This window comes from Lissotriton vulgaris, chromosome 2_2 (assembly GCF_964263255.1).
Source record: "Lissotriton vulgaris chromosome 2_2, aLisVul1.2, whole genome shotgun sequence".
In the NCBI taxonomy this organism is placed as follows: domain Eukaryota; kingdom Metazoa; phylum Chordata; class Amphibia; order Caudata; family Salamandridae; genus Lissotriton; species Lissotriton vulgaris.
The window spans coordinates 16895619-16911156 of record NC_141688.1 but is presented as its reverse complement, the minus strand read 5'-3'; the positions used below and the strand labels follow the sequence as shown (position 1 = coordinate 16911156).

At 49.7% G+C, this 15538-nt stretch overlaps 1 protein-coding gene across 2 annotated transcripts in view; it reads left to right on the top strand.

Annotated features, from left to right (window-relative positions):
• Window positions 1-4555: 4555 nt before the first annotated feature.
• The window catches only part of TERB2 (telomere repeat binding bouquet formation protein 2), a 714733-nt gene continuing 703750 nt past the window's right edge, over window positions 4556-15538 (top strand). For both annotated transcript variants that reach the window (XM_086959187.1, XM_086959188.1), the window contains exon 1: window positions 4556-4812. In XM_086959187.1, coding sequence (XP_086815313.1) covers window positions 4749-4812 — 64 coding nt within the window. In that variant the 5' untranslated portion in view covers window positions 4556-4748. The remainder of the gene's footprint in view (window positions 4813-15538) is intronic.

The window sequence follows — 15538 nt, the reverse complement described above, 5'->3', positions numbered from 1 at the left end:
GATGTTTCCCCACTTTGTTGCCTTGAGCATAAGAGAGGCGCCGTAAGCGCAAGAGGGTATATTCAGCCCGATTATTATAGTGCGCCCTGAGCTTCCCCCGCACCGCAGCAAGAGGGCGAAGGGTCTTTCGAGAAGGATTCTGCTTATGCGTAGTTTCCAGTGTCACCAATTCCGCCTCCAGCGCCTCCCTTTCCTGGCGCCTAAGCTTGTTCAGGGCGGAGTTCAGCGCAATGCAGTGTCGTCGCCTTGAAGGCGTCCCATTGGGTGAAGACCGAGGTGTCTCCAGCCTTGTTAAGCTCAAAAAACTCACCAATGGGTACCCTAAGCTTTTTGCAGGATTCGTCATCCCGCGTAAGGGAGGCAGGGAAGTACCATTTGCGGTGAGGGGACGTCTCCGGGGCCCAGATCAAGCATGTCGCCAAAAGGCTATGATCGGACACCGAGAGTGGAAATATTTTGCTGTCCCGCAAGTCGCCCTGCAAAGATTGATGCAGAAAAATGTGATCAAGGCGTGAATAAGTGTGGTGGACATGGGAGTAGAACGTATAATCCCTAGTGCGGGGGTGGAGGGAACGCCAGCTATCAATAAGGCCCAGACTGAGCAAAGTGTCACGCAGGTCAGGGGAGAAGAGACCCGCCTCCGTCCTCTGCTGATGTGAACAATCAAGACATTTGTCCCAAACTAAATTAAAATCCCCCATCACTATCAACGCTCCCTCCCCAAAGTCCCCCACCACCCTCAGAAAGGCCTCAAGGAACCCATTTTGGCCCGCATTCGGCGCATAGACAACCACCCACGTGCAAAGCTTACCCATGAGCATCCCCTTCACCATCAGCCACCGCCCCTCCTTGTCTCCCCGCACCCCCACAGGCTGAAATTGAAGTGTAGAGCGGAACAAGAGCGCCACTCCCCGGTGCTTAGTCGCGGCAGAGGATTTGTAAATCAGGGGATATTGCCTGTGCTTAAGTCTAGATTCATCTTTACGGGCCAAATGAGTCTCCTGCAGGCCCACCACATCTAGCTGATGATCAAGAATATAGTTCCACACTTTCTGACGCTTCTTAGGAGAATTAAGGCCTTTAACATTCCAGGAGCCTATCGTAACAGGTGACATTTGAGACAATCACCTCTCCCCACTGCTCCAATCAGTGCTCCCCATAGCGCCAGAACCAAACCAAACATACTACAGTCATACCAAATCCCCAGCCACCACCACTGGATCCCTTCCCAAACAATCCTCCCACAATCAAAAGGAGCCTCAAAAACAAAATACAAAAGAGAAAGAGTCAGAACCAGAAAGAGAACAATGAAAGTCGGACATGACCTTAAGGGTCGGGGGTAGAAGACCCTAGTAATGCCCCCCTCGAGTTCAGGGTCGGGGTAACCCTCCAGTGGAGTACTGTCCCACAGAGTACCTGAGATGGAAGAGCCCCCTCGGCCCCCACGGGCCGCCGTCGAGGGAGCCTAGGCCGCTGAGGAGCTGTCCACTCGGCTCGACTCAGTCACCAGGGCTAGTGAGGCCAAAACTTCTCCTCTTTCACTCTGGCTCGCCGATGGAGTCGGACCCTCTGCTACACCGTGTCGACCCACTCTCTGCCACGCTGGGGAGCGGGAACGGCGACGTCTTCCTGGGGAGGCGCTGGCGCCTGCCGACGCGGCTGCTTCCTCCATGCCCAGCAGTTCCCTGGCGGCTGCTAGGGATCTCACTTGCACCAGTCTGTTTTGCCACCTGAAAATGAGCCGAAAGGGGTGACCCCAGGAGTAGGACACCCCCTGCTCCCTCAGAAAGGCCGTGATCGGGCAGAAGTCCCGTCGTTTTTGCAGGGTGGAAGCCGCCAGGTCTTGAAAAAGCTGAGGGTTGTGCCCACGAAAAAGCAAGTTGTTGGTGTCCCTCGCCTTCCGCAGGATTGTCTCCTTCAGTTGAAAATCGTGAACACAAACCAGAATGTCGGGAGGCGGCAAGTGCGCGCCACGTGGCAGGCCCACCCGATGTACTCTGTCCATACGGACCTCCGTGCGATCGTCCTCTGCCAGAATTTGCAGAAACAGAGCCTCCACGTACTCCCGCAGGTTCCCACCTTCTCCGTCCCAGGGCACCGCTCGGATCCGAATGTTATTACGGCGGGACCGGTCTTCCAAATCCTCGCAATGGGCCTGAAGATCCAAATTTTGCTCGCGTAGCTGGAGCAATTCCTGCTGTAGTTGATGGACATCACCACTGAGGCCCAAATCGTGGTCCTCCAGGGTCGCCACCCGTTCGTCGATGCCGTCCACGTCTCGGCGGACCTCACGGAGATCGGAAGCCAATTGCGATTTCAGTTCCGTGATATCGTCTTTGATAGATGAAAAAAGCTCAATCAGGAAGGCCTTCGTGACCGGGCCCTCAGTATCGTCCTTGGCCGGTGACTTGCTAGGGCCGGGGGGCGATCCGGACGATCCTTTACCAGGACCATCCTTCCCTGGCTTATTCAAGCGATTCCTAGTCGACATGGTGTGACGCCACAGCTTCGGTCCAGGCTCCTTGCGACCTCTCAGAGCGTCTCGGGTAGCAAGCCACGCTCCTCCACCCTTCAGCTATCTCCTCTCCGTAGACGCGGGGGACCGATGCGATCAAAAGGCAGCACTCGCCGTGTCGCTCAACGTCCGTTGGGTCGCCCCCAGGGCATAGAGGGTTAGAGGCAAGATGGCACCACCTCTCCTTCCTTCAGCTATCTGCGCTGTCCAGGAGCCGCCAGACAAGTTGGCGCCTCTTCGTCACCTCCGCTCCGGCGTCAACAACCAGATGGATCGCCGGGATCTCAGGCAGGCTCGCTACAATCCCAGTGGGGGGGGACCCGCAGAGCAAGCGCTTCACTAGTCAACTTGCTAGAGTTCAGGGTCCCCTCGTGCTAAGAGCCGATGTAACCCAGGCGAAGCTCCGTAGGCCGCTCCGGTATTCGTGCGTCACCACTCCAACACCTCGGCTAAGTCCGCCGTCCTAGGTCGTAGCTCGACAGGAGAAGGATCAAACTAATTCAGGACACCTTAGCGGCCCCAGGAGAGTCAAAGCTGGGGTTGAAATCGCCCCAGTGCGGCTAAACAAAGCTATGAAAGGCTCGGGGTGCCGGAGGAGCTCGCAGGCACGTCTTACTCCGTCGCCATCTTGGCCACGCCCCCCTTTATCATAATTTTAAATTGTGTTTGTTGAAGTTTACGTGCCAAACATTTTCAAGGCTTGGTCCTACTTGGGCTCTTAGAACTCACCCAGACCCTTAATTTGGCTCTGCATTTTTAAGTTGTTGCAGTTTTTATATAGCGCAAACTCGACCTGCAGATATTTGAGTGCTTTACATGAGCATGTTACATAAGGGTGCATCTCTAGTAATGGGCCTGACTCTATGAAGGGAAGACTTGCCCAGTGCCCCACATCAGGTTGAAATGTTCTGACACTGGAGTGATCAGGGTACAGCACCAGTCATTGAGCCGTCAGAGGGGTGGACTATATCCTGCAGCCTTGTGCTATACTGGTTGTTAAAGTCTCTGTACCGGAGTTTAAAAAAAAAAAAAGAGGATCTTTTACATGAGGTATAGACCAAGGGAGTAGGACTATAAGGTTGTTAATATATTCCACCCGCTAAGAGTATAATGATCTACATTTAGAAAGAGAGAAACATGAAGGCAAACATTGCAATGATCAAGGTCTGCCCTTATACCAGCCATTATAAGACCGGAGCTACTTGTTTTAATGGCCTGTAGCACAATCAAGCTATCCGCGACGGGCTGGTCTGACAGATCAGTGTGTAGGTTCGTTTTTTTTGCTGTTTTATTGGTCTGCTGTATGATCTGCCAAGACTGTTTTTTACTGTTGATTTCCCTGATATTATAACAAACATTGTCTGCTGCAAGCTCAGATCCATTTAGTCTTCCATTCCTTGCTAAACATTTTACAGCATGTCTATACAAGTTGAAAACTGACCCAATTTATAAGCATGGGTCACTTTCTTTCCCCTTGCTACCTTGCTTGTCAATGTCATCTCAGAGAGCTGAATTTATACCCATGGCTGTCCCAGACAGTCACGCGTGTCTCGGAGATCAGGGGTCGCTAAATATATGCCCCTAGACTAATCCAAGCCCCTTCCACAGATGAGACATTGTCTGATTTTATCGCGACCCCATAACATAAAGTTAACTGCCGTTTTCCCGGTAATCAATATTGTTGGCCTCTTGTGTTTTGAAAGGAATGTTGTGTCCAAGTACGTTCGTCACCAAGAATATTTCTCTATTTTTGTGCTTGTACCAAACATGGAGAAATTAAATATCCGTGGACAAGCAGGAAAATCTAGGAGTTATTAAGTGGTGCCTCTAACTTACTAGTTATCTCGGCCAACTGCATGCATTACGTCACAACATGAGCCAACGGGCAAGGACGCACCGGGGTCGACTTCTTCCGCCTGCGCCAACCAGAGGCAAAAAAATAATAAACGGCAAGTGCGCGTGCATACGTCTGTCAAGTGATTTCAAAAGGCGGGATTAATGCAAAAACTAGAGAACATTGGGAGGAGTGCGTAGGCGAAAGTAATTTTGTATAAATAGTCAGACTAGTGGTTTATTCTTCACACGTCACCACTTCAATTAAACCTTTGCAGCGGGAGTACTCTTTCCGGGGCAAGATTCGCTCAGCAAAATCGTAACATGTTCCTTCCGGTTCTGTATTAACACCTGCGGTCCGTTCCTGGCGTTTGTAGTCACCGCAGTCTCAGTTGAGCTCATGTTCAGTGGCGGCAAGGCATGGTTTTCCCAAAGTGTGGACCGGGAGCTTTGCGAGTTTTGGGGTGAGTGCGGTGTAACCTACTACTTTCGACAACATACGTGCATCTTGTTTAAATATAAAAGTGTCAAATTGCAAATGAACCCCCTAGTCATATTGTTGCTGTTAGATCAGCTCTATCGTTTAATAGTTTATAACCATAATACATTGTGAGCCTTGCTTTACTATTTTATTGTGGTCATATGATAGATAGGGGCGTTGCTAGATCAGAACTTTTGGGCGAGGTGTTAACACCCACAAAATTGAGCTGGGGCTAACACTTCAAGCAATTTGGAGTAGCGTGATGCAATCCTCAGCCAGTTAGAGAAATGGGCGTAAAATCGTGTGTGTTAAACGTATTGGACGAATCGAATCGAATTCGACTAAGCATGTTTTGCGTTTGATACTTTTATAGATTACAGACGATGATTTTTGAAAAGAGAATTGAGTATGTAAATTACAATGCAGCGACAACATGTTTTAGGATACAAAGCAAATTAGAACCAGTTTTCATTGAAATTTCGTCTACAATTCAATCTGTGACGGGACAGTTTGCTTATGAAATATTTATCCCAATAAGTCTTAAAAGGATTGATTTAATGTATTTTTCCATTCTGCATTTCTGAACGTTGAAACCTATTTGTGTTTGAGGCTTACAGAGTCTATGCACCTATTGAAGTTGTCTAAAGAAATCAACATATGGGATGTAAACCTCCACTGATATGTTTTTATGCGAGGGACCTAAAGCAATACCACCTTTTACAGCATCATGAACAAGACAATATTCAGCTATCTGCCACCCAGTGTAAAAGGAAAGTTTTCTGTCCAATATGTTGGCATACGCGGCACAAATGTTTTGGAGCTGCTGTAAGCCATCAAAAGATCAGGGAACTACAATTAATAATTCTACTATAATATACTAACATGGGCAAATATTCAATCAATCAATCAAGGCATTTATAGAGCGTGCTACTTACCCAGAGGGTCTCATGGCGCTTGGGGGAGGGGGTGGGGTGCCGCTACTGCTCGAACAGCCAGGTCTTGAGCTTCTTCCTGAAGGAGAGGTGGTCTTGGGTCAGGCGGAGGTCGGTAGGGAGGGTGTTCCAGGTCTTGGCGGCCAGGTAGGAGAAGGACCTTCCTCCTGTTGTTGCTCTTCGGATGCGGGGGACGGCGGCGAGGGCGTGGATGGTCGATCGAAGGTGGCGTTTGGGAGCGTAGAAGTTGAGGTGGTTGTTGCGGTAGCTCGGGCCTTGGTCGTGTAGGGCTTTGTGTGCGTGGGTGAGGATACGGAAGGTGATTCTCTTGTTGACGGGGAGCCAGTGCAGGTCTCTCAGGTGTCCGGAGATGTGGCTGCGTCGGGGGATGTCGAGGATGAGTCTGGCTGGGGCGTTCTGGATCCGCTGGAGTCTCTTCTGGAGTTTGGCGGTGGTTCCGGCGTAGAGGGCGTTGCCGTAGTCTAGTCGGCTGGTGACGAGGGCCTGGGTGACCGTCTTCCTGGTCTCGATGGGGATCCATCGGAAGATCTTCCGTAGCATGCGTAGGATGTTGAAGCAGGACGCGGAGATGGCGTTGACTTGTCTGGTCATGGAGAGGGAGGAGTCCAGGATGAAGCCCAGGTTGCGTGCGTGGTCTGTCGGTTTGGGTGCGGTGCCCAGGGCGGGGGCCACCATGAGTCGTCCCAGGCGGAGGGCGAGGAGCCAAGGATGAGGACTTCCGTCTTGTTTGAGTTCAGTTTCAGGCGGCTGGTCGTCATCCACTCGGCTATGTCTTTCATCCCTTCGTGGAGGTTGGTTCTGGCGGCGGCGGGGTCGTTGGTCAGGGAGAGGATCAGCTGGGTGTCGTCGACGTAGGAGATGATGTTGAGGTTGTGCTGGCGTGCGATGGCCGCAAGGGGGCTCATGTAGATGTTGAAGAGGGTGGGGCTGAGCGAGGAGCCCTGAGGAACGCCGCAGATGACTTCCGTGGCTGCAGATCTGAACGGTGGTAGGCGGACTCTCTGTGTCCTTCCAGCGAGGAAGGAGATAATCCACTCCAGTGCCTTCTCCTGGATTCCGATGTTGCTGAGGCGCTGCACTAGGGTGCGGTGGCAGACAGTGTCGAACGCCGTGGAGAGGTCTAGGAGGATTAGGGCCGCTGTTTCACCGTTGTCCAGCAGGGCTCGGATGTCATCGGTGGCAGCGATGTGGGCGGTCTTGGTGCTGTGGTTGGCTCGGAAGCCAGACTGTGAGGGGTCGAGGGATCCATTCGTCTCGAGGAAGGCGGCCAGTTGCTTGTTGACGGTCTTGTCGATGACTTTGGCTTGGAACGGGAGGAGCGAGATGGGGCGGTAATTCTTGAGTTCGGTGGGGTCCGCTGTTGGTTTCTTTAGTAGAGCGCTGAGTTCGGCGTGCTTCCAGCTCTCAGGGAAGGTGGCGGTGTCGAAGGAGGCGTTGATGATGTCCCGCAGGTGGGGTGCGATGATAGCGTCGGCCTTGTTGAAGACGTGGTGGGGGCAGGGGTCGTCAGAGATCCGGAGTGGATAGAGTTCATTGTGCAGATGGTGTCTCCTGAATTGATCTGGGTCCAGGCACAGAGGGTGGTGGTGGGGAGCGTTGGTGCAGTCGTAGGGAGCGTTTTTTGTGGGCTGAAGCTGTGTGTATGTCCGCGATCTTGTTGTGGAAGTAGGAGGCGAGGGAGTTGCAGAGGTCTTGCGACGGGGTGATATCGTTGTTTCCGGCGTTGGGGTTGGAGAGCTCTTTCACGATGTTGAAGAGTTCCTTGCAGTTGTGTGCGTTGTTGTCCAGCCGGTCCTTGAATGCTGTTTTCTTGGTGGCGCGGATCAGTTGATGGTGCTTCCGGGTGGCGAGCTTGAGGGTGGTCATGTTGTCCGGTGTTGGCTCCCTTCTCCAGGCTTTCTCGAGGGCTCGGCAGTTCTTCTTGGAGCTCTTGAGTTCTTCGGTGAACCATGGGGCCTTCTTGCTGCCGGGTTTGCTAGGCGGGGTCCTCAGTGGGGCGAGGTCGTCTGCGCAGTTGCTGATCCACTTCGTGAGGTGGCGGCCTGGCTGGGGTTCTCTGAGCTGGCGGGGGGGTGCTGGCTCAGGGAATCGGCAAGCTGGTCTGCTGTGATCTTGTTCCAGTTTCTTCGAGCAACCTGTTGCTGGTGGTGGTGGATCGTGGATCTTCTGAAGGTGAAGTGGACGCAGCTGTGGTCCGTCCAGTGGAGTCCGGTGACGTGGCTGAAGATGATGTCCTTGCTGCATGAGAAGACAGCGTCGAGTGTGTGTCCGGCGAGGTGGGTGGGGGTGGTCACTAGCTGCTTGAGTCCGAGATTGGCGAGGTTGTCAAGCAGGGTGGTGGTGTTGCAGTCGTTGTTGTTCTCCAGGTGGAAGTTGATGTCCCCCAAGAGGATGTAGTCAGCGGAGGGGAAGGCGTGCGGGCAGATGAAGTCGGCGATGTCTTTGCTGAATTGTGTGCGTGGTCCCGGGGGTCGGTAGATGAGGGTGCCTCTGAGGGTGGTTTTGGGGTCCGTGTGGATCTGGAAGTGCAGGTGTTCGGCGGTTTTCAGGGTGTCGTCGGTGTTGGTCGTGATGCGGATGGTGTCCCTGTAGATGATGGCGATGCCTCCTCCAGTCTGGTTGCCGCGGTCTCTTCGTGTGATCTTGTAGCCCTCTGGGATGGCGATGGCGATGTCGGGCGCTGAGGAGTCGTTCATCCAGGTTTCCGTGAGGAAGGCGACGTCTGGAGCCTTGGTGTCGAGGAGGTTCCAGAGTCTGATGTTGTGTCTGTGGACAGAGCGGGTGTTGAGTAGGATGCACTTGAGGGGGTTGCTGCTGGGGTTCGGCTTGGCGGGTGCTGGTGCGGGGCAGGTCCGGTTGCAGGAGAACTTGCAGGCGTGACAGCTGAAGGGTCCGTGGGTTCGTCTCGGGGTGGCTCGGTAGCATCCCGGGATTCGGTCGGTGTTGAGTGCGTTGAGGGTGGCGGCGTCGTACGTCCGGCGGGCGGGCTGGGGTCTGCGGGGGCCAGGAGTCCTGGCACTGGGCGCGGTCCAGGCGCGGACGGGCGCAGACGGGCTTACCTTTGGCGCGCCTTTGGCGCACAAACGGCGCTCCCGCTGCGCGTTACCGCTGCGCGTGCGCACGGTCGCCATTTATGGCGAAGTGGAGGGAGGGGCAGCTGGGAGGCGGGAGCGGGGAGGAAGGGGGCGTGGCTGCACTCTCCGGCGGCGGGAGTCGGCAGCGGGGAGCGGGTGCAGGGGTTGATAGCACAAAGGGGTGGAAATCAGGGGCAGCACAAACAAAAAAACACAGAATTAAGAGGGCCCAGTCAAATAACCAAAACACTCGAAATACAGTGGGAACAGAGTAGGCGGGGGTACAATATTAAAATAAGACCACACAGATCACAAGCCCAATGAAAACCTAAGCCGTTTGGACTAGTGAGACTGAAGAATTATGATGTGAGTGCCTAGTAATTGCGTTTGTGATCTAGATCCAATCCGTCGCGTTTTGCTCTGATGTATACTTATATCTGATTAACGTTAAAGCGTCTCCTTGCTAAATACTTGCATAATATTTGACAGTCTTACTCTAAAGAGGCACCAAAAATTTCCCAAGATTCAAGAGGGGGACCCAATAACGAACAGAGGGGGACACACTCAAAAGACGGGTTTTAAAAACACGGACAAAGCCCCTTTACAACCATTAATGCAATGGAGACAGGAAGATTCTTACCAGAGTAATGGGCATTATGGTCCATTCCACAGGGACTCTGACCCTTTCCTCTCCACATACAGCGCCGCCCCACATATAGAACTCCCCCCCAGAAGCCAGCTCTTTTGTAATAGTCTTCGCAGGGGTACCAGAAATTAGGGCTACTGAGAGAGAATCACACTCCCAATTACATGCAAAAATCTCCAAGTGGTTGAATATACATAGACCCTTAAATAAGGGGGACAGAAGAGAGAGAGTGCATGTAAGAAGAGTGAATTGGCTTGGCGGGAGGAAAAAAGATATAAGAGGGGACTGCATAGTGGCAAATTTCAGAGACACTGAGCTGGTTGAGTACATCCTGAAGAACCCCAACAGGAATCAAACTAGCACATTTTGTGCACTCCCACTCGGGTATTTTTACCCAAGGAGTTGGGACACTAATGGTGCTCAGGATGGAGGGTGGAACCCGGGAAGACCTCAACGCATACAAAGACCTAGACCCGCAGGCTTCCATGACCAGTTCTTACCTCCACAAGATTATTCTCAGTGGAGAAATAGATTTGCCCCCCTGCAGTCGCTTGAAGATAATGATTGACTCATTCCAACAGAAAACAATCCAGTAACACTCTTAGCTACCAGTGAATGCCCATGTCTGGAAAGAGAGGGTAGTTGCCTGAGAGACGGGAACGAACAAGTTTTGAGGTTAGAAGAACCAACGTCACATGGGGAGGAGACCGAAAATACCATAGAGCTAACAGTAGTGGGGGAGGATAAAATAAATGAATTTAGCGCAGTGAGTAGGAAAGAGAATAGGGCTGGACTGACTGTGTTATCCTGGAACATAGCAGGCCTGGAAGCTAAACTCAACAACAAGGAGTGGAAAGAATACATAAGGGGCTTTCATGTTATAGCTCTCCAAGAAACATGGGCGCGAGACCCTGACCTCTGTCTATTGGAGGGTTATAAATGTTTTTTTACACCTGCCCAAGAGACGAAATCTGGGAGAGCAAAAGGAGGCCTAGCGATATATGTAGATTTAGACCTAAAGGGCACTTGGTCACAGGCAGACTGGGCTTCAGACACATTACAAGCAGTATCACTCCAGGGACAGGGGCAGAGACTACTTTTCCTAAATTTTTATAACTCGGGCCAAGTTGATGGGAACTTTCCTGTACTACTTGAGCTTGAGAGCAGGATAAATGAGGAAATAGATCTAAGGACGAAGGGCCCTGAGCCAACTGTCCTGCTGATGGGGGATTTAAATTGTCACCTTTGCCCTTGGTTGTTTCCCATTTCTTCTGATTGGGCCACCTGCCGTTTAGAAAAGGGTCCCCACTTCGTACATAATAAAGAGGGCACAATGTTGATGAAGCTCCTAGACAATTTTGCGCTTACCCATATTATGGACTTAGTTGAACTGAAAACAGGGGAGACACCCATACCCACATTTAAAGGGAGAGGCTGTGGGTCTATAATAGACTTTATAATGATCTCTGCTCACTCCAAAGACCAGATTATAAGAACAGAGTGGAGTCCCTTCAGCGACCACAATCCCCTTTCCCTGGAAATTAATTACAAAGACCTACCGGGGGAAAACCTAGGGGGTGTCTCCCAAATTCAACCAACGGATCAAGGGAGACGTATAAGGTGGACATTGATCAACCCGCAAGAGTTTTATACCAAGTTAGTGGATGAAGGGAAAGGGCATATAGAGACCTGTTTAGATCCCACAATAGAGGGTAGAGGAGTGGTCGTGGCTTTTGAATCCCTAACTAAAATAATAGAAAGGTTATTGACAACTAAGAGGCCTGCCAAGCAATCATCTTCTCCAAGATGGTTTGACACTGACTGCTCAAGGGCTCTAAGAGAACTAAAGCAGAGTTTAAAAAAGGTCCAGAGAAATAAGATTGAAATTGCCCGATGCAGACAGAACTATAAAACACAGGTAAAGAGAAGAAAGAGCGCCCTCCAAAAGGAAGTTTGGGCAGACCTTAGAGAGGCAGGAGAAAATAGGGACTATGCCCAGTTTTGGAGAATTATAAATGGACCCTGTTACCAAGACTCAAGCGCCCCAGTTATCAGCCCCAACATATTACCTGATCAATGGATTAACCATTTTAAATCTCTGTATAACCAGCAGGAGGTAGATATCGGGGATGGGACCTGGGAGGGACCCAGACCAGAAGCATTAGAATTTTCCCTGGAGGAAGTTTTAAAAGCAATTATAGGGTTGACGCGCAACAAAGCTCCAGGCCCGGATGGCACCCCCCCAGACCTATTTCTTAGTAATACCGATCTATGGGCACCAATTGTGACTAGAGTACTGAACGCAGCAATTAAATCTGGCCTCCCGCGTTCTTGGTCAACTGCAGTGATTGTCCCTATATACAAGAAAGGTTGTAGGGATAACCCACAGTGCTACAGATCAATCTCGCTGATTGATGTCTCTGCTAAAGTACTTGGGAGGGCCCTTTTAAACCGCTTAATAGAGTGGACGGGCACCCATAACATCTTGGTGGACACCCAGTACGGGTTCCGAACAGGCAGGTCAACTAGTGACCAATGTCTCAACCTATACTTTCTCGCCGCCAAATACACTAAGACAGAGGAAGGGACCATGTATATGGGATTCATGGACCTGGGATTCATGGACCTTTGATAATGTTAATAGAGATAAACTCTGGACACTGATGTATAGATTGGGAATTTACCCGGATTTGATCAATGTACTCAAGGAGTTGCATTGGAATACAACTGCCAAGGTCCGCTATAGCGCGGGGGTGGGTGAGCACTGATCCCTTCCCGTGCTCTGGCGGGGTGAGGCAGGGGTGTATCCTTGCACCGTTTTTGTTTTCCCTCTACATAAATGATCTGGAGAGTGCCCTGCTATCTCTGGGGACTGACTGCCCAAGGGTTGGACCGCGCCACATACCGGTACTTTTGTATGCAGACGACGCGGTCCTCCTCGCTCGAACTGCAGTCAGTCTCCAGCTACTTATTAGAGGTTTTGCTGAATTCATGCAGAACCTGGACCTCTCCGTCAATCTGACAAAGTCTTTTATTATGGTAGTAGGGAAGAAACCACACAAGAGATTTGTGTTCAAAATAGGGGATCACGTCCTGGACACTGTGACCACTTTCCCGTACCTGGGTCTCCTATTCGATGAAAAGATCAAGTTTGCCCCACTGATTGAGGAAAGATCGAGGAAACTTGTGTCGGCAAATGGGGCTATATTAAATTTTGCTCGAAGAATGGGTCGTTGGTCTCCTGAGCAGGTGATGACACTGTATAGTGCGGTTAGTACTTCGAAGGCTATCTACGGAGCAGAAGTCTGGGGTTTTAGGGATGCACAACAGATACAAGGAGAGGAAGAAACATTTAAAAAAAAACTGTTACAGCTTCCCCAGAGCATCTCAGCAGCAATCACACACAAAGAGCTAGGTACCCCATATATATCTGACCTGATCAGAATGAGACCAATCTTGACCTGGTGTAAAATCTGGCAAAACCTTAATGCCGAATTAACCAGACAGATCATCAAGGACAGTTTACAGAGAGAGAGATGGCTCCAAATCCCCTGGTTGAAATACATCAAAGAATCACTAGGGTCCATCAACCAAGAAATGTTAATCTCTGACCCCTCAAATGTGGACCCCTCCTGCAGACACTATGTACACAAGCAACTAATGGAAAAATATGACTGCAGGAGGATGGAACTTGACTCTACCAAATCCACGGTACTAGCCCACTCGCTTGTATGCAATGAAATTGGCATGGAACCGTATCTCTTTTTAATGTACAGTCAACATGAGAGATTTTTAATGACTCGTTTTAGGCTCAATTTGTTGCACAATATTTTAGCTTACCCGTCTGGTTTTACGCTAACAATTCAGCAGAAGGGTGCCTGCGGCTGCGACAATAGGTCTCCGCAGGACACCCTTAATTTTGTATTACTTTGTTCCTTTTATAAAATCCCGAGGCGGAGGTTTTTGGTGGACATTTTAAAGGAATCAAAAATTAACCATGCCAAATCTGCTCTACTATTTCTGCAAAGAGCAACTGAGATACGTACCTTGAGTGGCATTATGAGTTTTCTAAAAATTGTGTTCAAATTAGGAAATACAAGGGGATGATGGTGGACGAATTGGGATGAAATGAAATGTGCTGCACTCTTTTTTTTTATGCCTAAAGTATGTATATAGTATTAACAAAACCTTTTTTAAACATGATTTTAATTCTGATGTTCAGTATGTTTTTATGTTGTATGTAATAATATGTATTTTTATGATGGTTTTTAACCATCGAAATAAATAAAGAACTGAACTGAACTGAACTAAAATTAGGCCCACAGTTTGTAAGCAGAGTACATCCACCACCGGCATCGTGGAGCAAGTTTGAAAACATATCCGGAGTTAGTGGAATAAAAGAGGGTCACCTTTTATTGTTGGATGTTCTGCATGGTACCAACCTTTGTGTAGTATAGTTCCTCCATTTGTTTGGTCCTATAGAGCTTTCAAAGTCTGGTGTATATGTACACAGAAGTTTGTTTGCTGAACGCAACGTTGTAGATGTTTTACATGCAACACAGTGGGGTTTCAGTCCTGTTTCTCTCACGCTTACCTCACCTGAATAACCCTAATCAACCTCCAGGCAGGCATACTCTACAATAAGCCCGCTTTGCTATTCATTCATCAGATAATTTGTTGTTTTCTTTTGCATTATATATCATGCAATGGCAGCTTTACAGTACATTACTCTCCAATGTTAGAGGAGGTGATAAGTCTGCAAAGGGAAATAAGTTATTGCAACACTTTCCTTGCGGACAACAATAAATATCAAAAGCTCCAAGACTTTTGTAGGAAAAAAGGCAATCCCAACAATGGGGAGAAAAATGTTAGGGAATGAATTTAATTTTGTTCCCAAAGAGAAAACCATCAAGAGACTTTAGATGTAGTTTGCACTTGATGGAGCAAGGTTTCATATGGAAGAAACTTGCTTGGATGCAATCCTCTCAAATAACGTGTAATACTGTGACCGACATGTTTGTTAATACTAATATTGCATTACATTTTTTATACAGCATCTTTGGGAAGCATGCCTACGTGTATTATTAATAACTAACCTGAGTAACTTAAAATGGCTGCTGAAAACGCTGGAATTTTCTGCGCATGCGTCGACTTCATCTACGTAGTATGACGTCCTTTGCTTTGGTGGGAAAACTTTGCACGGTATTTACAACCACTAGGCAAGAAACATGTCGACCACAGAGATGAGCATAGCTTCAACTGAACCCCCACGTCAGGGGAGCTGCCACTCTACACACATTTTTAATAAGGCGGATAACCAACCTGAATAAAATTATCCTTTGGAATATCCAACCTTTTTTAACTCACTCACTACAAATCGTTGTATCTACACTTTCACGGGCCACACCCCCCCCCTTCATCAAACGACAAAGGAACAAAAGATCTTCGACAAAGAGCCCCTTCGTGGGTGCCCGTTGGGTATTGCAGCGCAGAACCAACGAGGAGCAGGTCCAGATGATGAAGCATGACACCTAGCTTGCTGGGTGTGTGAGGACCCTAGATCCGCAATAGCGGGATCCCCTGTGTGTCCCGAACACTCCTAGTCTCACTCCGTCACCACCCTTGCTCTTTGATTGATGGTGAACGTCTACTGCTCAGGCCCCACAAATAGAGGAACAGCTCCCGCTTCTACCGTCAGGGCTTGGTTAATGGACCTCTTTAAACAGCCCACTCGTTCCCCCCTTTTTTTGAGAGACAGACAGCACAGGTGCTACCTGTGTGACACCAGGATACCATAATAGTGCAAATTGCACTATTGGCCCACCCTCCTCCTCTTTCTTTTTCTTTCACTTTTTCTTCCGCCTCCAGACGGTGGGCATAAATCCGACCTGTCCAGAATGGAAGACAACCAGGGCCTCAGCTTTAATGAAGAAGCTGTGGCGGATATTCTACATAGGACACCTTCCTTGTTAGGAACCACCACCAATGTGGCCTCAGGGTCACAAAGCGATGACTGGTCTGCACTATCCGCCCTTA